This window comes from Ovis aries, chromosome 25 (genome assembly GCF_016772045.2).
Source record: "Ovis aries strain OAR_USU_Benz2616 breed Rambouillet chromosome 25, ARS-UI_Ramb_v3.0, whole genome shotgun sequence".
Taxonomy (NCBI): Eukaryota; Metazoa; Chordata; class Mammalia; order Artiodactyla; family Bovidae; genus Ovis; species Ovis aries.
Window position 1 is genome coordinate 26,810,112 of NC_056078.1, and position 26,885 is coordinate 26,836,996.

Sequence of the window (26,885 nt, forward strand, 5' to 3'; positions counted from 1 at the left end):
GCTTTATGTATGTAATCTCGTTTAATCCCCAGCACAGCAAAGAAGTTAAGTCTTCTTGTTATCGCTGTTTTACACCTGAGTAAACAGGTTCGGGAAGGTCACATGACTAGGAAGAGGTGCAGGGAAGTTCCAAACGAAAGTGAAGCCCTTGACCACTGGCCTGTTTCTGAGGCTGTTGTGTATGTGAGGAGCCCCAGGTTCCTCATATGAGAGGGTGTAAGGGTGTGGATGAAATGCAGTGGTCAGGGAGGGCTTCCTGGAAGAAGAGACATCTAAGACAAACACTTGAAGAATGACTAGGAATTTGGCAAGAGAAGGCAGAAGGGCCAGCGGTCCAGGCCAGGAGGGGAGAAAGAGGCTCCAGTGCTTGCAGAACCAGAAATGACACAGCTTGGTGCCTGAGTGAAGGCAGGTGGGGATGGGAATGCCGCTAGTCCTGCCTGTTCCCCACTAGGAGGTCTCAGGCAATGAGGGAAGTGCTGGCCTCTGTGTTCCTGGGCCTGGCCTAAACTCTGAGGGAGCCAGGTCCGTGGAAATGAGGGAGGAGAGGGCTGCAGCCCATCCACATTCAGGGCCCCTGGAAGACCCAGCACAAGCCGCTAACGTGTGCGCTGTACAATGCTGGCCCCATGTGAGACGGGCCAGCCCCCCAGCCCCGGCTGGCAGGGTCAGAGGGGGAAGTGCCCTCACCTGCCTACTGGGGTGTTTTCCAATACCAACAACCAGTTCTCTAACTTTCCAGACACCGACTGTGTGTCCAACAATTCAGTTCAATCCGGATGCTAACTACCTGGAGTTAGGGTCAGAGTCCACGGATTTAGGGGTTCAGCTATACTTTAGATGCTAGTGGTGAGTTCCAGACCACCTGTACTTCTGACCAACAAGCTATAAATCAGGGCTTCCTACTAGCCCTTCTTAGGTTCAGTTAGCTAGAATGACTCACAGAACTCAGGAAAATAGTTCACTTATTACATTTACTGGTTGAGTATAAAGCATAAAGCGTACAACTCAGGAACAGCCAGATGGAAGAGGTGCATAAGATGAGCTCTGTGGGGGGCGGGGGGGCCTGGGGTCAGGTGGAGCTTCCATGTTTCTCTAGGTGCACTATCCTTCCAGCACATGGATGTGTTCACCAACCTGGAAGCTCATCAAATCTTGGAAGTCTCCAGCCTCCCTTCTTTCCCTCCCTAAGGTTGGGGATGGACTGAAAGTTCCCATCAAATCACCTGATCTTTAGTGATTGGCCCCTTCCTGAGGTTTTCTGTAGAGGCTCCACTCTAAATCACCTCACTGGGAAAAGGGAACCCTCCTATCCCAGTGGTGGGAATGTAAATTGGTGCAGCCTCTATGGAGAACAGTATGGAGGTTCCTTAAAAAACTGAAAATAGTTACCATATGATCCAGCATTCCCACTCTTGGGCGTATATCTGGAGAAAACTCTAATTCAAAAAGACGTGCATCCCAGTGTTCATAGCAGCATTATTTACAATAGCCAAGACATGGAAGCAACCTAAATGTCCATCAACAGAGGACTGGATAAAGAAGGTGTGGTGCATATATACAGTGGAATACTACTCAGCCGTGAAATGGATACAACCAGAGTTTATCATACCAAGTGAAGTACGTCAGGCAGACAGAGACAGATTCCCAGTGATACTGCTTACAATGGAATCTGAAATATGACAGAGCTGAACTTATTTACAAAACAGAAACAGACCCACAGACATAAAAAACAAGCTTATGGTGACCAGAGGGGAAAGGTAGGGGGAGGGATAAATTAGGAATTTGGAATTAGCAGACCCAAACCACTCTATATAAAATAAGTAGATAAGAAGGTTCTACCATACATCGCAGGGAACTATATTCAGTATCTTATAATAAACTATACAGTGGAAAAGAACATGAAAAGAACTGAATCACTTTTCTTTACCAGAAATTAACACAACATTGTAAATTAACATGCTTTAAAATTTTTTTAATTAAAAAAAATCACCTCATTTGCTTAAACTTTCATTCAGTTGCTCAGCTGTATCCAACTTCTGTGACCCCATGGACTGCAGCGCGCCAGGCTTCCCTGTCCATCACCAGCTCCCAGAGCTTGTATAAACTCATGTCCATTGAGATGGCAATGCCATTCAACCTTCTCATCCTCTGTCGTCCATTTCTCCTCCTATCTTGAATCTTTCCCAGCATCAGAGTCTTTTCTAATGAGTCATTTCTTCATATCAGGTGGCCAAAGTATTGCATAAACTTAGATGTGGTCAAAGGAACTTCTTATGAATAAGAAAAGACACTCCTGTTGCTCTGAAAAATTCCAAGGAATTTTGAAGCTCTGTGCCAGGCCAAATTCTGGGCACCAGAGTTGCGATGGTTAACAGAGTAGACAGCCCTTTTCCTTACCAAGCTCCTATTCTGTGTATAACTGGGCTGCCCAGTAGAAATACAATGTGAGCCACAAGTGTGATCTTAAATTTTCTAGGAATTGCATTAGAAAAGAAACAGGTGCGACTCATTTTAATAATGTATTTTAAATGATCCAGTATAACTACAGTATTATCATTTCCACACATAATCAATATAAAAGACGAATGAGATATTTTATACTCACTTTTCCATACAGGGCTTCCCTGATAGCTCAGTTGGTGAAGAATCCGCCTGCAATGAAGGAGACCCCAGTTCAATTCCTGGGTCAGGGCGATCTGCTGGAGAAGGGATAGGCTACCCACTCCAGTATTCTTGGGCTTCCCTTCTGGCTCAGCTGGTAAAGAATCTGCCTGGAATGTGGGAGACCGGGGTTTGATCCCTGGGTTGGGAAGACCCCCTGGAGAAGGGAAAGGCTACCCACTCCAGTATTCTGGCCTGGAGAATTCCATGGACTGTATAGTCCATGGGGTTGCAAAGAGTCGGACACCACTGAGAGACTTTCACTTTCCATAGAAGGTCTTCAAAAACCTATGTGTATTTTACATTTCACCACATCCTGATGTGGACCAGGGCTCAATAGCTACACGTGGCTGGTGGCCTGGCTGACCAAATGACCTCACAGCCTTCTGCCTGCCTCATAGTTACTCCTGGTTTGCCTTGGGGCAGAGCAGTGAGCTGCCAGGGGCCATGGCACTGGATGCAGGTTCATTGCCCACGGTAGCCCCTACTCTGTGCCCCTTGCAGGACGTATAGAATTGGCATGAGGCACTTGACTGATGCTCTTCTTCTCTAACTTCCAGGCCAGGTGAACCGACTGCCCTTCTTCACCAACCACTTCTTTGACACGTACCTGCTGATCAGTGAGGATACGCCTGTGGGTGAGTTGGCACAAGGGCCGGTGGGCATGCGGGGTGGTGTGGGGTGGCCTCCTTTCCCACAAGTGAAAGAAATCTTAGACATGGAGATGATCATCCCCCTGCGATTGGAACCTCTGCCATGGTGACCCAGATGGGTGTTCATGTGGCCTCTTCTTGGTTGCCTCCAGGGACAGGGCACTCCCTACTTCTTGTGTTGGCCCATTCCAAAAAGACAGGAGGTTTCAGTATCAAAGATTTTATCACATTGAGCCCAAGTTGCTTGACTTTCACTTCTGTGTTAATTCTGTCCTACAAAATGGCTTGTTCCTCTTCCTTGTGACAATTTGAAGATGGAAGCTCTTATATTTTGATTTGCAGCCTTTTGTACTTTTCTGTGACTACTGAGTTTTCTCTGCACTGGGTATGCCTGTTTTTTTGTCATTAAAAAAAAAAAAAATGTTTAGGAAGTGCTCATGAGCATCTTGGTCCGTGCTCCTCACCACCTCCCACCTGCCCCAACTTCACTCACCTCATCACCCAGGTCTGTCCTCGTGAGCCCTTCCCAAGGGCCAGGCTCCTTTACCTGCAGCTGGAGGTTGGCGGACGTAGCCCCATGGCCTTAGCTCAGCTCTAGAGATCCCAAGGCTTCTCAATAAATGGGGTTGAATTGATCAAACCTATCTTGAAGCTGTGCTGATGGAATAGCGCTAGTTCTGTGTGTGTGTGTGTTAGTCACTCAGTCATGTCTGACTCTTTGTGACCCCGTGGATTGTAGCCAGCCAGGTTCCTCTGTCCATGGAATTCTTCAGGCAAGAATACTGGAGTGGGTAGCCGTTTGCTTCTCCAGGGGATCTTCCCCATCCAGGGATTGAACCCAAGTCTCCTGTATCGCAGGCAGATTCTTTACCATCTGAGCCACATGGAAGCCTGTGAGCACAGAGGAAAACCACCCCACGTCACATTCACCAACACTCCCTCTTGCGTCCTTTCATTCTTGTCTGTTTTAGAGAAAGTGCTTGTAATCTGGGGCTTCTTACCCTCAGATCTGCCTCCTTTGTGGGTATCAGAGTGGAGCTGTGTACCAGGAGCAGTATACATAAAGGGCCAGCAAGGTGCATCTCTCGGGAGCATCACTTGTACTTGAAAGTGAAGCAGGATGGCTTGGAGAGGGGAGGGCTCTGAAGATATTTACCTAATAGGTCGTTTAAAGCACTCTTTCATATATGTAAAACCAAACCTAAATGCAAAATTCTTCAAAGAAAATCTCTGCTTGAAGAGTAGAGCCTTAGTGTGGCCCCCAGACTCACCCCTGCTCTTTGCAGGGGCACACAAGCAGCCCCCTGCAGAGGTCTTCCCTTCCAGTCTTCCTTTTTTTGTGGATGGGTGCCGGACACAGCGGGTGTGTTTCTGATTATTGTGGGGCTTATCCCGATGGCCCGGTGATGCTCTGTTTCTAGGGCTGTGGGGGCCACTGTGTAGAAAGTAAGCCTCTCTTTTGATGGTTAGCAGGCCCACACATCAGTGTTGTGAGGCTGGAATTGGGGTTTGGTGATCGGGGATGTGGTGTTTGAAGTGTTAGCCCAGAATGAGGCAGATTGCTTCTCTGGAATGGTCTCCCAGAGGCCTAGGGCACCTTCTGAGGGATGGGGAGGATGGCTGGCAGTCTTTTGGGGACCGTGCTGAGCTGTTCCCCGCAACTGAGTTGGGTCGGGGGTGTTGTTTGTGGGCTCCTGGATTCTCCATGGTTCCGCCCCAGACCCAGACCTGGCATGGAGCCAGCAGCGCAGAGGCCCAGTGCACATGGGTCCATGAATGGTGAGTGTTAGCAGCGTTTATCACCGTTAGGGGTTCTACTTTTTTCAGTTCATTCATCAGTTTATCAGATACAGACGGGGTGCGCCCCTGTGCCAGGCCTGTGAGTTCAGAGAGGAATTTGACAGAGGGATAAAGAAACCAGAGTCTTGGGTCATCGCAGCTGTGCTGGTCATCTGGTTAAGCCCCAGTGAGGACTGAAGGGGGAGGGTCATCCCCCTGGGGGCAGGGAGAAGCAGCAGAAGTTTGGGGAAGGTGATGGCACTTGAGCAAATTCCCAAAAGTGTCCTTTCCATTTCTTCACATGCTGTTTCCTGTGGCTGGTTTTTTAAGTGTCTGTTTGAACCTTATCCTCCTGGAGAGTCCTCAGGGTGGAAGAAAGATATCTGGGACAGGTGAGGTCCCTGAGGCAGAGCTGTGGCCAGCCACTCACTAGTTGGGGCTGCTGACGCAGAGGCGAAGGCCCCTCAGGTGAGTAGTGCTACCGCTTATGGCCTGCACTGCCCCACTCAGCCCCGAGTGGGGGGTCCTCTGAGGCCTGTGCTGCAGGGAGGTGGGCAGGGTGCCCCTAGTGAACACACCAGCAGGCCCTGCTCCAGTTACCTTTAGCCCCAGCTCTTGATTGTCTTCTGGAGATGCTGACATCGGTTGGCCTCCAGGAATAACTCCTAGGACGCAGCCCATTGTGGCAGTCACAGCAGGGGTGTCCATCTGATGCAGTGGGGATCGATCCCCAGCTCTGGGAGGCTACAGGAGTGAGAGAGGACTCAGTGAGCTGGAAGACAGCTCTGCTCATCTCTCTGGACAGGGGCCAGTGCTGAGCTGGCCTGCACTGTCCTGGCCTCCTTGCTTCTTTTTACATGAGGATGGCATAGCCCAGTTCTACCCTGAAAGTCAGGCACCCAGTTTCTATTCCTTGCAGAGTGGCATTGGGCACAGTGCCATCCCTTTCTCAGTCTCTGTCTCCCCATCTCACCAATGAGAAGGCACTGGGAAGGTGGGCCGCAGTGAGTTTTGGCCTGGGCAATCCTGCTGCTGCTGCTGCTGCTAAGCCGCTTCAGTCATGTCCAACTCTGTGCACCCCCATAGACGGCAGCCCACCAGGCTCCCCTGTCCCTGGTAGCCCAGGGTATTGTATCTCTGGGCCCTCTGATAACAGCCCTGGAAACCTCCAATGAGTGCTGTCACCTACTTGCCCTGGGCCACTCAGAGTGGATGTGAAGTCATGTGAACATGCCAGGATGCAGGGCTGTGACCAGCAGAGGCCAGAGTGAGGGTAAGGGTTGAAACAGCTTGTCAGGGCACTGGCCCTTTGCCTGCTGAGTGGAGTGAGGTGGCCTAGAGGCTTGACTCTGAGGCTTGGCTCTCACTACCCTTTGCTCTCTGGATCTTGCTCCAAACTGTAAAATGGGATGCAATAGTTTCCCCTCTGGATCACTGGCATGTGTACATACCCTGTTGTTAACTCGAAATCCTCCACGCCTGGAATGCTTTGTTCTTACAGAAAAGAGGACTTACGTGTGGCCCAGGGATGACTGCTTTACTGTCCCACCAGCCACCAGTTTGCAGGGGGAACAGACAAGCATGTAGGTGAGCTGGGTCCAGTGGGGTGGCTAGTTCCAGTGGCTAGAACCAGAGCCCGAATTAGTCAGCTCACCAGAGGAGGCAGTCAGAGCTGTGGGCAGACCAAACTTCCAGCTGGGAAGGTAATCTGGGACAGAATATCTGGCTTCTGCCTGGACTCCCGGTGATGGGGAACTCAGGATCTTATCAGGCTGCTTATTTCTGTTCTTGGAGACAGTTCTGGGGATGAAAAAGTCTTTGTAATATTACTATGAAACCTGTCCCTGGAAATCCTACCCACTGAGCCTAATTCTGACCACTGGAAATTTACAGAATAATAATGATAACTATGATATAAAAGGTATATGTATAATATATATTATAATGACAGTGTTTATTGAGTGTTCGAGGCAGTGTCCTGAGCTTTTTGTTTTTAAATTCCTTTTAAGAATGGAAGGAAGGTAGAGCTTGGCTACAGGCTGTCAGGATGTAGTTTCTGTAATCTCCTGGGCTAGAGATTAGGACTTTCATTCACCTCAAACCTTCTGAGCGTTTCTATCCTTTATGCTCTTGCCTCAATTTCCGACCACAGGCCAGCAGCCCTGTGCTCGGGAGCGGAATGGGAGGGCACAGCCCGGCCGTCTGAAATCCCCTGCACCGGCTGCTTATTCCGTCTCTGTCTCCTCCTATCTTAGCTTCCAATTCCCTCTGTGCGATGTTCTTTTGTAGACCATCTCCCAGCAGAAAAAGACAGAAGCCAAATGAAGTCATCAAGTAGCTCTGCCTTCCTCCGGCCTGTTAATGTCCAGGGTCCCCTTGTCCTTGCATGTCTTCCCCAGATGTGAACCTTAGTCACTGACAGCAGAGCCTGGCCTGGGCGGGGCAGAGCAAGGGCACAGCGAGCACTTAATGGTCAGGCTGCTTGGCATCGCCCACACCTTGGCTCTGGCTGCCAGCAGCAATGGCTGTGCGGCACCTCTAGAATGAGGGACTGGGTGCAAGGTTGCTTGCTGTCTCTGCCTGCCCTCCCCAATCCACTCCAACCACTCTCCACCAGTTTTGCTCATGTTGCGATCACCAACCATCTCCCCGTGGCTAAAGCCGACCTAATCCTCAGGCCTTGTGGCCTTTCAGCAGCGATGTTTATCTCTTCCAGGGCATTACCTCTAGCTGTGCCTTCTCAGTCTATTTCCCACACCGCCCTCCCCACCCTAACCATGGAGTGACTCGTCCACTCCAGCCACATCAGTTTCCTTGCAGTTCCTTGAGCACGAAAGGTGAGGTCCCACCTCTTGCCCTTTGCAGTTGCTGCTCCTTTTGCCTGGAACGTGTTGGACCTCCGTTGGTCAGTCAGGTTGATTCAGATGCCTCTGCCTCTGTGTGGCCTCCCTGGATTTCTCCAGGCAGGGTTCGGGTGCCGCTTCCTTTACTTTCTCCTTCTCTGCTAGTAGTCGCAGAGCTGCTGTTACTCAGCTCCTCCTCTGTCTTCCATGTTGTCCTGTGAATCCTTCCAGGTGCCCAGGCATCTCCATGTCCCCTGAGTCCACCCCTGTGCCTGGCTCATGCCCAGGGCTCCAGGTACCTTGGGGCAGGAGTGAAGTCTGGAGTTTGTGAGTGGCGGGGTTGGGGGGACCTTCCAAGGCAGGGACTAGGGCTGGCTCCATGCCTGCTCACTATCCTCCTAGAGTTTCAGGCCAGGCAACCTTGTGCCCCCAAAGGTGTTAGGAACAAGGTGTAGGTGATGACAAGGATGCCTGCCAGTGAGAGAGCCCAGGAGAGCATGCCCCCAGATGGCACAAGTGCTGTCTGTGCCTGCACAAGTGAATGGCAAAGCCCACACTGTGCCCCGGGTCATGTGTTTACAGCTGCCTGCCAGGCCTGTATGTGACATATTTTCTAGGGACCCTCAGGGCACTGAGCTCTGGCTGGCCTCCAGGGAGGGACACAGAAGCAGCCCATGACACCTGGCTTGGAGGCACCAAGCTGATTTAGGATTCTGAGGGGGATGGAGGGCATCTAGTCCGTCTACCTTGCTGGCACCCAGTCCTGATTCTTCAGGTCCTGGAGGGGGTAGTGTTCCTCAGGACTGGGTCCCAAGGTCACTCATCCTATCCCAGTTCTAAATAGCCCCAGCCTAAAGCCTCCCAAGTGCCCAGAGAAAGGAGTGAGAACCCTTTATCATAGCCTGTCACGCACCGCTCCATACCTGCCCCCCAGTCACGGGAACCTGCTCAGCACCCCGACCTCTCACCTCCATCTCACCACTACACCCTCACCCATGCTGTTCCTTCAGCAAGGAGCACCTTTTCCCCTTCCCTGCCTGATGGATTCCGGCTGTCTTTTGAGATGTAGCTCAGATGTCACCTGCAAGGGAGGGGCCGTAGCTCCCCCACCCCTCACCCTCTGTTTGCTTTGAATTTGACTCTATGAAAGCTCCTAGCAAAGTTCTATCAGGGTTATTTGTGGTAACTCCCCATTGGCAGTTCGTTTTTGCTTATTACATTAATTAATATCGACATTGCAATTCATTATCATTTTGGTATTTATGTATAATGTAAGATTGTAAAACAATACTATTAGCTAGCGTTTATTGACTGCCAGCCTCCAGCCAACCTCTGTTAAGCAGTTGAAACATGGGCTCCTGTCGATCTCACAGTGAGTCTCAGAGAGGTGTCATCACGTCCACTGTACAGCCGAGCAAGCTGAGCGTCTTGGCACACGTCCTCTGTGCCAAGCGCCGTGCTTTGTGTAAAGTGGGCCTTAACAGATGCTGGTTGGATGAGTAGAGGGATGGAGGAAGGATGATAGGATGAGTGGATGTTGAATGTCTTGCCGATTCCCCTCCTGTTGGCTCCAATTCCTCCATGTGTTGCCAAGGTTGGCGCACACGGAGCCGACTTCCCCAGGCAGACCTCCCCCCCCACCTCTCAGACCTCCAGAGCGTCCTGAGCCACAATTCAGGTGATAATGCCCACGCTAATCACCTACACGACTAAATTAGTCTTGTCAGGAGCCATTAAGGCAGGAGCTCGGGATTCATTAGGATGGATTGGGCCCAGGCAGCGCCTGGCACTGCTGCCAGTTGGCGCTGATTAATTTCTCTGCAAACTCCATCAATGCCCAGCTGTTTCGTCTGGACCCAGCGAGAGCAATTTTCAGGGGGGCTGACCCGCGTCCGCGGTCTCAGTAGACGGAGGAGCTGTGTGCCTGCAAGCACGCAGACAGCTCCCTGCGGGGGCAGCCCGCACCGGGCTCGGAGTGGGAGATGTGGGGCGGGGATGGCAGGACATCAAGCTTAAGGTTGGAGCAGACACAAAGTGGGCGGGCGAGAGGGGGATCTGAGGGGCTTTCCTGCAACTCTCTTTGTACCTGGTGTCCCGGGAGGGGCTTTATCCCTCTCTGTGCCACTCTCCCTTTGTCTCAGTAAAGGGAAGAAATAATCTCTTGGGAGAGGATGGAGAGCCACAAGGTGAGAATGATTGTTTCCTTAACCAGAGTGTTCCTTAGGACACAGAGAAGAGGAGGTCATTGTCTCCCAAAACAGTTCCTTGGCAGGGGATGGTGGCAAAGCTACGGGAATTGAAGGGTTAGAGGGAGGTGGACATGGAATCCAGTGGGGAGGTCCAAGGCATCAGCGAGGTGTGTGCTCTGAGCATAGTTTGTGCTTTTCCGCCAGCCACCTGCACAGAGGCAATGTAGCTCAGTAGCTAAGAACAATACAAAAAAAAAATAATAATTAGAATGGCTGAGACAGTAATGTGTTAAGGAGAAATCACAATCTGTGGTTGAAGTTAAGGTCAGAGGTAGACAGCACTAACAGCCTGTATTCCTCACCTTCAATTTTACCCCTCACCCGTGAATCCTCAGAGGGCCAGCAATGAACAACTAGGGCCTCCAGCGGGACAATTTGATAATTACTAGTCAATCACTCCCACTTTACAGACAGGGAAACTGAGGCCCAGGTAGGGAGCTTGCCCAAGGGCCTCAGAGAGTTACTATTGAATTCCTGCCCTAACTTCTTACACCAGCTGCAAAGGAATTTAAGGGGGGCTCTGCCCATGCAGGCACTGGGTAGCTCTGGGCCTAGGGAAGAAGGGGCCTGGGTTGGTGGGCAGCGAGCTTGGGACTTGATTTTAGAGAAAAGGACTCCAGGTGCCTCAAAGCTGCCGCAGTCCGAGGTTGGAGTACTTAGGGAGGGGAGCCCAGCTGCTGCCTAAGGCTGTCCGTACTAGGTGAGGTTCTGGAGGAAAGAGGTGATCTGGTATCTTTCCAGGTGAGCAGGTGCTCGACAAGCCAGTCTGGGGCGCTGGCTCAGTGGCGCCTTCACAGAGCAGGGCGTTCATGCTTCCTTCTGGGAGGTGTGGGTGACTCACAGGACTCCGGAAGCGCCTGGACGCCACTGTGGCCCTGCTTCCTTTCTGCCATTCCCCACGTCAGCATCGGCCCTCAAAGGGGTTGTAGGACAGAATAGTGTCCTTTTGGGGGGTTCTGGACTGTAGCCACTCCTTAGAGGTCCCTGCCTGGGCACATCTGGAGCCCGTGGCACACCCAGCTGTGGACTCCCTCTTGACATGTGGGTGGGGGTGGGGCGAGTGTTTCAGATGCAGCCGTAAGGTCACTAACGATACGCTGCTGTGCCTCCTGTCATGCAGGCGGGCCTTAGTGGTCTGCACTGTGCACCTGCGCCAGGCTGTGCTTGGTGGCAGTGTGGGTACACGCGCACACGAGAGAGAACTGGGAAAATGGCAACTATCTTTAATTACACACTTGCTCTGTGTCTAGGTAAGCTCTTCATACGCATTGCTTCATTGAATCCTTGTAGCAGACCAAGAGAGTGGGCCTTATAATCCCTACTTTATGAGATGAGAAGGCAGAGGGCTCAGAGAGGATTAGTAATTTGCTCTGGGTCACACAGCTTATATAGGGTGGAAATTGAGCTTGAACCCAGTGCTGCCTGACCCCAAAGCCTGTGCACTTAACCACAGCTTGGGGACTCTGTGTATGGGTCATTGCTCTTAAGGAGCCCCCGTTTGGAGCTGAGAAGAGGATGTTGTGGTAAATGTGCAGTCCACCCCAGGCAAATGGGAACTGCGAGCTCCAAGGCGCTGCCAATGCTTCAGGGGAGGAAGGACTTCATTCTGGGCTTGGAGATGGGGAGGTTCATAGTGGAGGTGGCACTGAGTGACTGGATGCACAGGCAGAAGCCCCCAGGAGTGGCATTTCAGAAGGCGATGGACCAGGTCAGCCCACCATGGGGCAAGCAACTTGTGTTGTGTCTTGGGTGGCAGAAGTAGGTTGTTGTGGTTAAAAATAAAAATAATAGTAGTAGTCAACTAGTACCTGCATTTCAATAGTTAGATTACTTGAATGATCTCACCACATCCTTACAGCAATGATGGGACGTCTGCTCTGTCATGATCCCCTGTTATAGAGTTGGACCAGTCAAGCTGCCCAAGCTCCTTTAGGATTTGAATCCCAAGAGTTGAGTCTTCAGCATCCACACTCTTACTACCCTCCTCTGCTACCTCTCAGGAGTCTTGAGGGTCTTTCCTCAGTTTGTCACCCAGGAAAGGGTCTCAGTGATCAATGACTGCACATGGGAGAGGAGCTGGGAGGAGGGGCAGTTGCTCCCAGAGAGGAGAAAGTGGCCAGCACAGCTCTGCCTTCAAGGGCAGGCCCAGGACTGGGGCAGGAGCCTGGGTTCCCGGCTGGGCTCTGCTCCCATGCAGCGGTGTGAGCTTCGGCAAGTCGATTTCCCTGTTTGGGCCTCACTTTGCCGGCTACTTGGACTATGCTAGTGCTTGCTGGACGTACCGTGCAGAGTTGGAAATACTGCTGAGAAACAACTGGGGAAACAGATGAGAGTATTAGATTAACCAGGTTGCTAGCTCCTGGGCCCACGGCCTTTCTCATGATCAGCAGAAGGAGGTGGGGGCCTCTAACAGCTGTGCTGATGGCCAGGCAGCAGACACCCCTTTTAGGGGGGTTGGGGGGCTGGCAGATGAGCCTGGCTCAGCTGTGTCATTGGGTGAGATTGTGCTGAGCTTGCAGCCAGCCGGAAACACTTAGGCTCTCTGGGAACTAGCTGAAGGTATGATTTACAGGAGCTGAAAATCCTCCAGCTGGTTGGGGAGACAGTGGCAGGCAGAGCCGACTTTGAACTTGTCATCACTCCCCTCACCCTGACTATTCTTTACACAGCTCAGGGGACCTGTGAGCCTGACTGTCCAACTACAGCTTAGCCCAGAATAGATCAAGTCTCCGTGTCAGCCCTGGACCTGTGTTTGGACACTCAGGAAAATTGTCCTTTGATGCAAGGATCTCCCTGAAGGTCCCCTCAACCTGGGTGCCATCTCCCTCCTCCTCTCCCCAATCTGGGCACAGGGCACCAAGAACTGGGAGGGGTGGCACAAGGCCTGGGTTCTAATTTCAACTGGACCACTGGTTATCTCTGTAACCATATGAAAGTCCCTTAGCCTCTCTGAGTCTCTTTTTCCTCATCTGAAAATGGGGCTGATCAACTTGCCCAGCTGACTTCACAGGGATCTTTATGAAAGAGCTTTGAAAACTAAATTGCTACAAACATAGCAGACTTTGTTTTTATTGAGATATTTGTCTTGAAGTGCCTCCTCTTCCAAGAAGCCCTCCACTGAATCTTGAACAAGTATGGACTGTATGAACTAGCTACTTAAAAAAAAAAAAAAACTTTCTATGCCTCAGTTTACCTGGTTGGAAAACAGGAGTGATGCTTGCATAGTATATACTCATAGGGTTAAATAAGTTAACTTCAGACCTTGAGAACTGTACTTGGCACTAATATATGCTAACTATATTGTTGTCATTGACTTGTGCTTTTCCCAACTAGGATAGAAGCAACTTGAGGACAAGAATGATACGCTAAATGGCCCAACCCTACTGTGCTCAACACATAAAAAATTTGGTGTGATTTATGTGTTGCTCTTCCAAGGGCATTTTCACTTTGTATGTGGGAAAGGCCCAGAGGTCCCTGGTCCTACCTCCCAGCCTGGCCAGGAATGCACTTTGTATATAGCTGTCAGCCAGCAGGTAATGCAAGCGCAGGGTGGACCCTTGCAGCAGTGGGCAATGCCCCATCTCACTGGGCAGTGAGCACACCCTCTTGCTCATGGACCTTCTGCCTCTTCCCCATGCTTTATCATTCCTGCTTTGCCCAGAGCTCCCTGCAGTCAGCCTGTTCCTCTTCACATGATGTTGTCTAGGGTATGAAGACCAAGACCTGCCCCTGAATCTGCTCTCTTTTACTCTAGGGTTCCCAGCTCCTGTAGCCAGCCCCCAGACTCAGGACAGACTTTCCCACCTACTCCGTCCTGGTCACCCTTCTGTGTGCCAGGTGCCATGCCCAGTGGCTTTTCATGCCTTGCTCATATAATCGTCACAGCTCCCTATGAAGGAGGTGGTTATTCAGTCCATTTTACAGATGAGGGAACTGAGGCTTAGAGAGATTGTCACCCGCCCAAGTTATAGAGTGTGCTGTGTTCAAGCCCAGGTCTTTTTCCTTCCGTAACCAACACTCTACCCTCTTTGCAGTTGAGCAGATCAGAGTAAGCAAAGAGGAAAATCTTCTAGCACTGGGGTGGAACAGGGTCCTCACCCACCATCTGTGGCCTCTCTTCAGCTTCTTCACCCTGCCCTCGTACTACAGTGGATGGAGGGGAGGAGAGCATCAAACTCTGGTTCCCCTTCTGCCTCTTGCCCTTGGGTGAGGGAGAGGGTGTTCCTCGGCCCTTTCTATCCCCACACCCTGGTGTCCTGGTGCTGCCCGTGGACCCTCTGCTCCTGGGCTATCTTGAACTGTGTGCTACAGCAGCCTAGCACTTCCTAGGACTGATTTGGTCTTTGGAAAGGATAATTCAAGATGAATATGCTGGAGTCTGACCCGAGTGAGATGGAGGGGTTATTGAATGTTGAACCCGCTTCACCGCATCAGCTGCTTTATGAGCTCTTCAGAAAACCCTCTGCTGGGGATAACTCAGCTCTGTCGGGCAGGGAGGCAACTTGTGGGCAGGGCTGATGGGGCCCAGGCACCCCACTCGGCTCACCTGGGTGCCAGAAGTGGCTTCCAGCCTTGTTGCGGTACAGGTCACTGTCCCTCCCTCCTTATCCATCCTGTGTTGGCCCAGAAGGGTGGGATGCGAGCAATGTTGCCCACCTGCCGGTCCCCCTGTGGACCCTGGCTCCAGACTGCCTTGGACATTGCAGGTAGGGTATAGGTGAGGGGCCCAGAGCCTGTGGCTAAATCTCATTGATTTCCGGCAGCCTGTCACCCCCAGGGGCAGCTCAGTCCTACTGCTGGGGACACTGCTTCTGCAGGCTGACAGACGTCCCAGCAGATTGGAGCGGATCTGTAGCTGGGGACTCGGTGAGCTGTTGGGGAGATGTCCTCGGGGGATCGTCTTGCTTGGTGTTGACACACAGGGGCACAAGGTCCAGGGTGCAAAGCTCCCTGTGGGGCTCTGGCAGCTCACCTCACCCGGGTCACCCAAGTGTTTGTCCAAATCGACTACTGTGGCTGCCCCTCGATGTTAGAGGGCTGGCTAGAAGGGAGCCAGGGAATAGACCATGTTGTGAGCTCTTTGTGAGTAGGAACCCAGTCTTAAAGCCTGTTCGATGAGGTCACTGGGATGTACTGGAGGCTAGCCGTGAGCACCAACAGCCTCCTTCTTCAGTGTCCCTGTGGAGCCTGGCACAGGGTGTGGCACTCGTCCCATGTAATGCCCTAAGTGTCTGTCCCGCCTGAGAGTGCTTTCCTCCCTGGGCTGCAAATGTCAGAATGCCTTTTCTGAGGACGAGGCAGGCGTCCAGGATGGGGAGACACGCCCCACACGTGAAGGGCAGCTTGGGGACAGGAGGGTGCAGGGGACAGGCGCTTCCCAGGGACAGGGGTCAGAGTGAGGACAGTCAGTGCCCTGGGTGGGGGCTGGCACCAGCATTCTGTCTCTCTTAACACAGTCCCCCTGACTTCCTCAGTCCTGCCTCTTCTCTGTTCCTGGCCGCATCATGGGATTCAAAGTCTAATGGCAGAGTCTTGGGATGAAAGCAGTTTACAGACCCTGTGCCAGTTTCCCATACACGTGACCCTCAGGACAGCTGACAAGGGCCAATTCTGCCTCCACTTCTGCCTGACAGAGGATGAGATGGTTGGATGGCATCACTGACTTGATGGACATGAGTTTGAGCAAGGTCTGGGAGTTGATGATGGACAGGGAAGCCTGGTATGCTGCAGTCCATGGCGTCACAAAGAGTCGGACACGACTGAGCCTCTGAACTGAACTGCCCCCACTTTAGAGATGAGGAAAATCAGTGACCTGTCCAAAGTGAAAGGGTGCCTTAAATATTTGTATCAAGGTTTGAACTGGTTGGTCTGACCCCAGCCTGGACTTTTGGCTGCAGTGCCTGGCTGCAGGCCCACTCCATGCCCACAAGTAAGCCGTGGCTCTTTAGACCTCAGCTTCCCCATCTTGTAAACTGAGGCTAGCAGGCTCATCGTGTTTGTGATCTTTCCCTCCCACTCATAGTTCTGAACCCCCTGGGGGACTTGTTACAACTCAGATTGTCGGCCACACCTTCTAAGTTTTTGATTCAGTAGGTCTGGCTTGGGGCCCAATAATTCGCCTTTACAACAAGATCTTAGATGCTGCTGCTGCCGGTCTGGGGACCACACTTTGAGGCCTCTCCCCTTGCCCCGCTGCTTCCCAGCCTCTGGAATTGGCTCTGGAGTCCAGCATGAGTCCTCTGTCATCCAGGCCTGCTCAGGCAGGCAGCCCTGGTGGCAGTTGCCTGGAGGGCCTCGTGTTGGGCTGTCTGGACCCATCTCTTGCCTGCCTGGCCATCTTGCAGTTCCCTTGGCTGGGACATCACCAGTGTTCTCTACACCTCAGTTGTGGCTCCTCATCAGATAACAGATGTGTGAAACAGGAGGGGGTCTGCAAGGGAGGGGAGGCACAGTAGAGCCAAGATGAGATAGTGAGATGCCCTCAGCCCCCGCCTTTTGTATTTACACAGAGTAGCCACACAGCAGTGGGCATAATTACTCCTGACGGTCTTCATTAAAAGCTCTGGAGCAATTTACAGTCAATTAAGGAGCAGGAAACTGCTTCCTTCTCAGGTGCTCCCACCTGCTTGGGAAGGAGTCCTGCCCAAGAAAATGTGGAGCTGGTTCGGGGGCAGGGTGTGTTTCAGGGTCTGTCAGGGAGGGTAGGGTGGCTTCTGAAGCGATGAACCTGGCCTCGCCGTCCACAGCCTGGCCATCCATCACCAACTCCTGGCTCTGCACTCCCAACGTGGTGTGAGAGTCTGTGAGCTGTGGAGGGAGCTCTGAGGCCAGGCTCTGCCCCTGCCCATGCTGAGGCCTCAGGCAGATCCTTCCAGCCCTGGGAGCCTTCGTTTTTCTCATCTATAAAATGGGGCTGATCCCATACACTTCGCAGAGCTATTTTGACTCTCCAGTGAAATAATGAATGCGGACACAGGGCCTGGCCCCCACCAGGTGTGCAGTGGTAGGGAGGGTCCATTCCTGCCCACCTGGGGACCTGCCCCTGCCTGTACAGATACTTTCAAAAAGCAAAAAAAAAAAAAAAAAGCTGATCAGATGCTGACATTCTGACGTGCCCCTGAGCCTGGTTCAGTGCCTGCCCTCACTCTCCAGACAGAAAACCAGAAGACATGTGTGGGGAGTGGGCCTATGGTGCCTGCCCCTCTGGGTGGGACCTTCAAACTTAGCAGGCCTCAGATCCAAGGCAGAATGCTTCCTCTTTTGCCTGAAGGTCAACTTAGGAAAATGAAAATGTTCGCCAGCTGCATTTCTTTGGCTCAGTTGGTGAAGAGTCTGCCTGCAGTGCGGGAGACCCAAGTTTGATCCCTGGGTGGGGAAGATTCCCTTGGAGAAGGAAATGGCAACTCACTGCAGTATTCTTGCCTAGACAATTCCATGGATAGGGAAGCCTGGTGGGCTACAGTCCATGGGGTCACAAAGAGTCGGATGCAACAGAATGACTAACACTTTCAGAATAAAAATAGTTTCATTGAGTGCCATGGTTGAAGGTAGGGGAGGAGAATGAATATTCTTACAACTTAAATTACCTACTTTACTGACTAGAAACACGTCAATGAGAAAAGTCGCACTGCCTTTTAGCTCCAAATATATACATAAATATGAGTTTATTTGAGAAGTGGCAGTTATGAAACTGCATTCTGAAATTAGACCAGGGGCCACATTGAGGAGACAGGCTGCCTGGGAGCCTGGGTGCTTGTCCCTGCTCCAGCCTGGCACCCTCATCTGGTGAGATGACGTATGAGTTGTGACCTAGGACTTGTGACAATGCCCAGCACCACGCCTGGCACACCATCAAGGCTCGTTAATCCCAGTCTGCGCTCACCCGGTTGGCAGGAAGTGTTGTCTTTTCCTTCCCAGCTACTTTCTGTGCCGTCGATGCCATTGAAAGAATAATGAGGGCTGAGGACAGGGTCCCCCTCCCCCTCCTCTATCCCTCGGTCTCCCGTCTGGGCTTTAGGAGAGGTGAGTGAGTGGCTGGGGAGGCTGCACGGATGGTGGAGGAGATTAGCATTCTCTTACTGGCTGCCTCTCTGGCCAGAGTTTTCTCATCCATAAATCGGGACGTTGACTCTCTCATGACCAAGTATCAGTGGGTGTAAAGGCCTCAGGGTGTCCAAGAGCCAGGCCCCTTGAGGTCAAAACATCTTCGTGTTGGAACTGATCTGTTTTGTGGAAGTTCTGCTGTTTCTCATTCTCTGCCCTTTTGCTTCACCCAGGGCAGTGTCCTGCCGTCAACACGTCAATTCCCAGGCCTGCTGGAATTTCTTTCATTGGCTGCTTCCTTATGAGGAACATATAGATGTTGTCCACCCACCACTCTATCTTTGGAGGCCTCATTAGAATATTTAGTTTCAGCAACACGTGTAGTACTTATTCTGTGTCAGTAACTGCTGTAAGCTCCTTTAAAGTGAGGAAGGATTACATGGAGAAACTGAGGCAAATGGTTGCAGTGACTTGCCCAAGATCATATAGCTGGTGAGTGGGGGTGGAGCCAGGATTTGAACTTGGGTGGTCCTGCTCCAACAACTGGCTTGTTAACCGGTGTGTTCTGCTACCTCCAAATAATAGTAATGACAATAGTAATAAATAAATAATAATAAGTAATAAATAATAAATAAAATTTATTTATTGAGCACCTAGGAGGCACTTTGTACACATTGTTGCATCAAATCTTTATGATAACTTGTCAGGAGGGTCTTTAAGTCTCTGTGTGACAGATGAGGAAACTGAAGTTCAGAGGGAAAACACAAGATGCCCTGCTCCCTGAACTAGTAAACAGTGGAGTCCAGCCTGAACTCCAGGGCAGACTGTGAATCCCTGACTGCCTGGTTTTAGAAGATCATCAAATAGTCATTTCCCCAGCCAGTCCTGCTGCATCTCCTGTTGCTCTGGCTCCAGGGAAGAGAATCTTCTAAAACCCACCAGTTATCAGTGATGAAGACTTGTCTCATGCAGTAGCAATCCCATGCAGCCTCACTGTCCAGAGCCTGGGTGAATGGCTCACCTTTACATTTCTGGTGATGCTGAATGAGGAATCGGGGTTGGGAATGGAGGGCGCAGAGGGGGTGGTTGTGCCAGATTGCAGGACCTCTCGTGGACCCTTTCCATCTCATTGATTGCTGACCCTGGCCATGTACCCCATGCACCCCCTTACTGGTGGCAGCTAGATCTCCCTACTAGTTCAACTGAAAACAAATGGCTGAAAAGCAAGTCACTTAAAGTGCTGTTATAACCAGATGCTTCCCCCGACCGTCCGACCCTGTCTGGTAGAGTTAACCAGAGCTGCCATTGATGGAGAGCCAGCTGGGTGACAAGACTTTCTGTGCATCATCTCATTCAATCCTCACAGCCGCCTAGGACGAGGGCACTATACTCATATCTCTATTCCTGTCAGCGTGAGACACTTGAAGCCCGTGGAAAAGTATAATGCTGCATTGTCTGAAATGCAGTGGCTGCCGGCCCCACGTGACTGTCTAAGTGTACATTAATTCCAATGAGATAAAAATGCAGAACTGTCTTTCCCCGTGTTTCAAGTGTTCAGCAGCCACACCTGTGCAGTGGCTGTGTCTGGGGCAACACCGATCATGTTTCCATTTTCCCTGCACGTTTGGTTGGATGACGCTGCCACAGAGTCTCTCTGATCTTCAAATGAGCAACTGAGCCTCAGCATCCTGCCCCTGGCCACTCAGCTAGGGCAGGTGGCCCTCTGAGGGCATGCCTGGTCTCTTCACCATTCTCCATGCCTGGCCCTGAGAACAAAGAACTTTCTCTCCAGGTGATAGCTGGAAAGCTTCAGGGACAAAGAGGCAATGTGACCTACTTAAGGTCAAGAGGCTGGAGTCAGTGGGCTGATAGAAACCAGGGGGCTCTGAGCCATCGAGTGCCACCCAGCTCCCCAACCCCAGCTGGGCCAGCTCAGAGCTGGGGCCCTGGAGACCAGAGGCAGCCCTGCTGGTTATGAATTTTTACAGCTGTTTACCTGACGTTGTTCCGTCCAGGAATGAAATAACTCTCCCCACGGCCACTATGAATTCTTTGCTTCCCAGGGAAGGAAAACAGCCCCTGTGATTGGAACATCGTCTGCAGTCCTGTCAGGTAGCCAGCGGTGAGTGACAGGTGAGAGAAAGCAAGCAGCTGAAAGCCATTACCCTCTTACTTCAGTGGACTTGGAAAAATAGTCATAAATTAGTGCTGTGCGCCGAACGAGGGGAGAGGAAAAAACACAGGGGAAAAAAAAAAACTCTGCTCCCTGAGAAAGTCATAATTTTCCTCCTGAGTATGGAAGGAATAGGATGTTTAGAAGGTAATGTCTCAGAAGAGCCTGCTCGGCACCCTGGCCTTTGGCCATGGACGAGACAGAGTGTGGTGTGTGTGTGTGCGTGTGTGTGTGCTCACACACCCACGGGGTCACGGTCCACCTTGGTGGCTGCTGTTTATTTTGAAGTCAGAATCCGGGGAAGAGCAACAAGGGTAGCCTTTGTGGGACTGCATGCTCTCTGAGGTTGTGGTTACTTAAAGCACGTTAGCTCTTTTTCCTTCGTGGGGGATGGTGGGAGGAGGGTGAGGAGGGGCTGGCACAGGGCAGGATGGCTGGCTGAGCGAGCCCCTTTGGCGACCAAGGAGAGGATCCCCAGGATCACGGTTGCGGGGATGGGATCAGCCATCTAATTTCAGCGAGTTAAAGCTGACAAACCTGAGTGTGAACTTGAATTAGAACATTCTGTGGGTGGATAATGTACACCACTGGTTCTTAGTCTTTGGTGAGCCTCAGAATCCTCTAGAAGGCTTGCTAAAACAAATTGCTGAGTCTCGATCCCTTAGTTTCTGATTCAGCAGGTCTGGGGTAGGGCCGGGAATTTGCATTTTTCACGGCTTCCAGGTGACGTTGCTGCTGCTGTTCTGGGGAGCACACTCTGAGAACTGCTGATACATGCCTTCAAAAGAGTCCTTTCATGAGTCCCCACCACCCTGCCCCACAATGTCTCCTGAGCACCCACTGGTGCTGGAGCAGCTCGGCAGGTCCAACAGCCCCGTCTTCCTGGGGATTCTGCTGGGGTAGGAGGGTCAGATGCTTCTCAGATGACCATGGCCAGCCAGGCTGGACATGGTAGTAATGAGGGGCAAGCTGAGAGGACGGGGTGGGCACAGGAGAGAGTCTTGCGCTCGAGAGGGCTCCTGGCATCGCAGTCAGACAGACCCCAAGTCTCCAGGACATCTCTGCGATTGCCCCTGATTTGCTAGAACCAGGGTCCTCCCTGGTCTTTCCTAAGGATTCAAGGAGCAAATATATATCAGGGGTTCAGTGTGCAGCACAGGCATTTGGGTCAGGTCTCAGACAGAGGAAACCACAGGTGCAAAGGGATGGGACAGACATGAGCCACTCCTCCTCTGCTCCTCGCCGCGCCCAGAACTCCTCCTCCCACAGCCTTCGCCTGCTTCCCGCTCTGCCTTCTAGACAGTGTCCTCCTCACGCTGGCTCTCAGGGCTGGTCTTTCTCCTGGGCTGCTTCTACGTGGACCTCAGGAAGGCTCAGCAGTTCCCTTGCTCTACAAGAGCCCCAAAGCAGGGCTCACATCCTTTCCATCCTAAAACACAGCCCTTCTGGACCCTGAAGCTCCCTCCACCAATTTCCCTTTCTTTCCCATTCAAGCTCCTTTAAAAAAAGAACTTACCTACAGCATTACTGAGATATAATCAACATATGAAAAATGTTGTGTCGTTATATACATTCAAAGTGTGTAACTGATTCTTTTTGAGAGATATGTATACCCTGAAAACCGTTACCACAGTCAGATACTAAGCTTATCCATCACCTTCCAAAAGTTTTCTTGTGCCTCTTTGTAATCCTTCCTTCTACCCTCCTACCCTCGCTCCCCAGATAACCACTGGTCCGCCTTCTGTCTCTGTGGGTCAGTTTGCTTTTTCCAGAACTTTATGTCAGTAGACTAATACTGTATGTACTCTTTTTGTCTATCTGCCTTCACTCAGCATCATTATTTTGAGACCCATTCATATTGTTGCTACGTGATAGCTTATCCATCTTTGTTGTCGAGTTGTGTTCCAAACAAAGATAGAACACACTTTGTTTATTCATTCACCTGTTGATGAACATTGGGGTTGTTTCCAGTGTTTGGCTATTCCAAATAAGACTGCCATAAAACTCAGGTACGTTACATGGACATATGCTTTTATTTTGGGGGGAGGAAATATCTGGGAGTGGGATGGCTGGGTCCTAAGTGTGTATTTAACTTCTTAAGAAGCTGCCAAACTGTTTTTCAGAGTGGTTGTACCAGTCACATTCCTACTCAGCTGTTCCACTCACTATACTTGCCAGCACTTGGCACAGGATGTCTTTTTAAAATTATGGAAATATATATAATTGCCTGGAGGATCCCAGGGACGGGGGAGCCTGGTGTGCTGCCATCTATGGGGTTGCACGACTGAAGCGACTTAGCAGCAGCAGCATATGTATATAATACGTAATATTTACCATTTCAGCTATTTTTAAGTGTACAATTCAGTGGCATTAAGTATATTTCCAATGCTGTGGAAGCATCCCACTCTTTCCAGAACATTTTCATTGTCCCTCACAGAAACTCTGTACCCATTAAACAATAACTCCATTCTTTCCACCCACCTCCAGACTCTAGTAACTCCATGATGGGAGGTATTTTTAATTTTGGACATTCTAGTAGGTATGTGTGGTTTCTCGTTGTGGTTTTAATTTGCATTTCCCTAATGGTGTTGAGCAGCTTCTCGTGTGCTGATTTGCCAACCATATATCTACTCTGAAGTGGCTAGTCAAATCATGTGACCATTGTTGAAAACAAGTTGTTTTCTTATTATTGAATTTTGAGAGTTCTTTATATATTTTGGATCAGAGTCTTTTATCAGATGGATGATTTGCCAAGACTTTCGCTCAGTCTGTATCTCTCTATACATTCTTTTAAGCAGTGTCTTTTGAGGAACAAAGTTTTAAATACATGCCGCCAGGCTTCTTGCTGGGTGGCCTACACGCACTCGCTCCCTCTTGACCTGGGTTGGTCTGCCGTTTGCTCCTGACCCTCCTGCAGGGCTCCTCCCCACATTGCACTGACACACCTCACCCTGGGGCCAGTCGATGGGGCAGTTCTCAGGCCTCGCCTCTCTGACCTTGCGGCTCCTGGGGCCTACCTCACGTTCCCCAGGCACCCTCCTGCCCCTCTCCTGCCTTTGTGACCACCTCTTCTTGGTCTCCTTCCACTGAGCAGCGCTCCCCAGGAAATGTCCTGTGACCCCTTATACATGCTCCCCATGATGGGCCCTCCCCCTCCACTTGTCCCATGACCACTTTGAGCCAGTGACACCTAGGTCGCTGTCTGCAGCCCAGCCACCTCCCCATCTCAGAACGCACAGTCCCAGCTGTGCCCTGCAGCTGCTCTAGAAAGTCCAGAGGCACCTCCATTGTCATGCGCCGAACACGCTGCTGTTTCCTGCTTCAGTGCCCGGTTTGCACACTTCTGCTGCTTAAGATGCGCTTCTAGAGTGTCTTCCTCTTTTTTGCCTTCATTCACCTCACGTGTCTCTCTTCCAGGAAGCCTTCCTAGAATTCCTGCCTTGGGGGGTCTGTCCCCTGGCCTCTCCTGGCTGGTGATACAGCCTTGCACCTGTCACTTTATGTGGAAATGAATTGTTTATATGTTTATTGAGCTTTCCAGGTAACACTAGTGGTAAAGAACCTGCCTGCCCATGCAGGAGACGTAAGAGACACAGGTTTGATCTCTGGATTGGGAAGATCCCCTGGAGAAGGGCACGGCAACCCACTCCAGTACTCTTGCCGGGAGAATCCCCATGGACAGAGGAGCCTGGTGGGCTGCAGTCCGTAGGGTCACACAGAGTCAGACACGACTGAAGTGAGCTAGCACATGTGTTCATTTCCCTCACTAGGCAGTGATTGCTTAGAGGGCCCATATGACTTCTAACCCATGTCATATGCCCCACATATGTGTTCGTATGCCCCACATCTGCAGGTATGCCTGGAATGAACCCAGTGCTCGGAAAAATGTGGGTGATTAAATTTCAGGACGGGACCCTGGGTCAGTCCTAAGCTTGTTCCTCAGGTCCATTCTTGGCCTCTTTAGCTCTGCCCTCAATCCCAGGGAGCTGACCCCATGGGCTGTCTTTCCTGGGTCTGCTGGCTTCTACCTGGATTTAGCCAATGAGGGGCCTGGCAGGAGACTGGACAGTGGGGGGAAGGCTGTCCACTACTTGAGGGGTGGCTCCAGCTCCCACCAGTGGCCCCTAGGCTTGGCAATGCCGCTTTCTCCCTTGTCCCTGCTCGGCAGAGCTGGCAGTGGTGGCTTCTTGCTGCTGCTGATCCCTGGGTCACTGCACCATCCCCTTTGTGGTCTCTTAGCTCTTCCTTTTGCTGTCTGTATGACTGATTCCCTGCACTGGACCCCCTCTCTGCTCAACACTGATAGTGCTTCTTTCTTCTTGACTGGACCCTTTCAGATGGGTAGGGGCCCTTCTGCTGATACCGAGGACCCACCTGGTATCATTGATCCTGGGAAGGCAGGCATGGAGGCCCAGGCCCAGCAGGCTCTGTCTAAAGTCTTTGGCCCTGAAAGTCCTGCCCGGTACTCCACAGCTAAGCTGGGTCTGTATCCTTTGTGCTGGGGTCACTGAGGGAGGAGCTGAGTGGTGAGTTGAGCAGGCAGGCAGCTCCCACACCTCCTGTGCTCTTGGCTTGGCCCCTTTATCGATGAAGCCTGCTGAGTGGTAAAAGCCAAAGTAGCCCCAGGTGGTGGGATAATAGCATCTTTAATTGTGCTCAAATGAGATTAACTTCTTATCTGACAGTTTGACATCTTTATTGTTATTAATGCCCGAATAATGTATTGTTATTTTTATAAACTCCATGGTGGCAAACATTTTCCCTTTATTTGGATTAAAAATAGATGTATCTGTTACTTCCCCTCATTACCTCAGCTGGGAGCAGGGTCTAAGGTGAAGGGAAGTCACATCTGCCTAGTCACCTCCCGAGGGACAAGGCCCAGGACTGGTCACTTGGCAATAACACACTTGGCAATAACATAGCTAGGGCCTGGATGAGCCGAGGCCTCCAGGTTTCTAGTCACTGCCTGAGAAGAAGGGGTGCTTCTGGGTGACCCCTGCCAGAGGCAGTGTTCTGGGATACAGAGTGTGGATTCTGTCCTGGGCAGTTTCAGGAGAAATAGCCTCAAATTGAAATTCAGGTTCTCTGTAGTACCAAATAGATTGAGAAAGAAGATGTAAAATGTAATTAAATGTAAACCATCTGGAAGAACTAAGAGCTCCCTTTGCTTGATCATTTGTTCATTTGTAATTTAAGCGTTGATCACTCGCCAGATTCAGTGTTAAATGCTGGGCGAGCTATGCGGCCTTCAGGTTGTTTTTTCAGGGATGGGGTCAAGGGGAGGGGTAGCATAATACAGAGGCCATGAGCATGGCTCTGGAGTCAGACTGCCTGGGTCCAGCCCTGCTACCCATTTATCCCAGAGAAGGATACTCAGCTTCCCTGAGCCTCAGTTTTCCTATTCTGTAAAATGGAGCTAATAAAAGTATTTATTTCCAGGTATTTGGGGAGCATTAAATACATGTGAAGACATTTATGTACAGCCTGGAGCACATAATAGCCAAACAGTACTGAAGGAAGTTATTATAGGTGCTAGCCGTCACCGGGACTGGTCTGCTTGGGGATCCCACAGCGTCTGTGGTATGGGGATAGGTTCTTGCAAAAGGACTGCTAGGAGGTCAGGCCCCTTCCCTGGGAGGGAAGATTCGTGCCCCTGCCCCTAGGCCTGAGAGCTGCAGAGGGTCAGCGCATCAGAGAGCCCGGTGCTTCCTCCCCAGTGACCTGTTGCCCACTCCCTGACACCCTGTCGCCTCCACTTACCCACTCGTTAGCCCTGCCGACAAGGTCGATAATGCTTGCGCCTTAGAGAGCTGGCACCAATGTCTTTATCAAAGCCAATATTAATTTTCACTAATTAGGAGCTGCCGCTAATGAGCGTCACAGCTAATTTAGCTCATCTATAACCCGGGAACAGCACCGCTCACGTGCCAGGTTCAGGATGCTGGCACCCGTTGCCTCCCGCACCCTCTCACTGCAGCACAGAGGCACCAGCTGCCAGTACAGCCTGCACTGCCTGGCTGACCCAGCCATCTCGTTCTGCTGATGAAGGCCCAGTGGTCCCCATCTCCAGGGAGTCCTCCGGTGGCACTCATAGGCAAGTGCTTCAGGGATAGGTCAGAGTGTGTGCCTGCTGGCCCCCAGTCTGGGAGACTTCCTATTAGGAAGGCTCTGGCTCCATCCTAATACCTTCGCCACCTCCTCCGGGAAGCCTTCAGAGACTGCCTCAGCCCATGGAACCCTTTCCTCTCTTAGAGAGCCTTGTCCTCACTGGAAAAAATGTTGGTAGTGAATTAAAAATTTGTCTATGACAGTGTTTGTCAGATTGCCTATTCCTGGGAGATAGTAGAGCCTGGTCATCAGAGAGTGGGCCACAGATTCTGACAAATAGCAGCCATGAGGCCTGTGCCTCGGCTTCCTCTTCAGTGCGGTGGGTACTAGTACATTACTCCTAGGGTCGCTGTGGAGGTGAGATGAATCATTG

The 26,885-nt window shown here is 51.3% G+C and overlaps 1 protein-coding gene across 1 annotated transcript in view; it reads left to right on the forward strand.

Annotated features, from left to right (window-relative positions):
- The window catches only part of LOC132657144 (cadherin-23-like), a 349,318-nt gene that overhangs the window by 45,587 nt on the left and 276,846 nt on the right, over nt 1-26,885 (forward strand). The window contains exon 3 of the mRNA XM_060406596.1: nt 3,225-3,302. Coding sequence (XP_060262579.1) covers nt 3,225-3,302 — 78 coding nt within the window. The remainder of the gene's footprint in view (nt 1-3,224; nt 3,303-26,885) is intronic.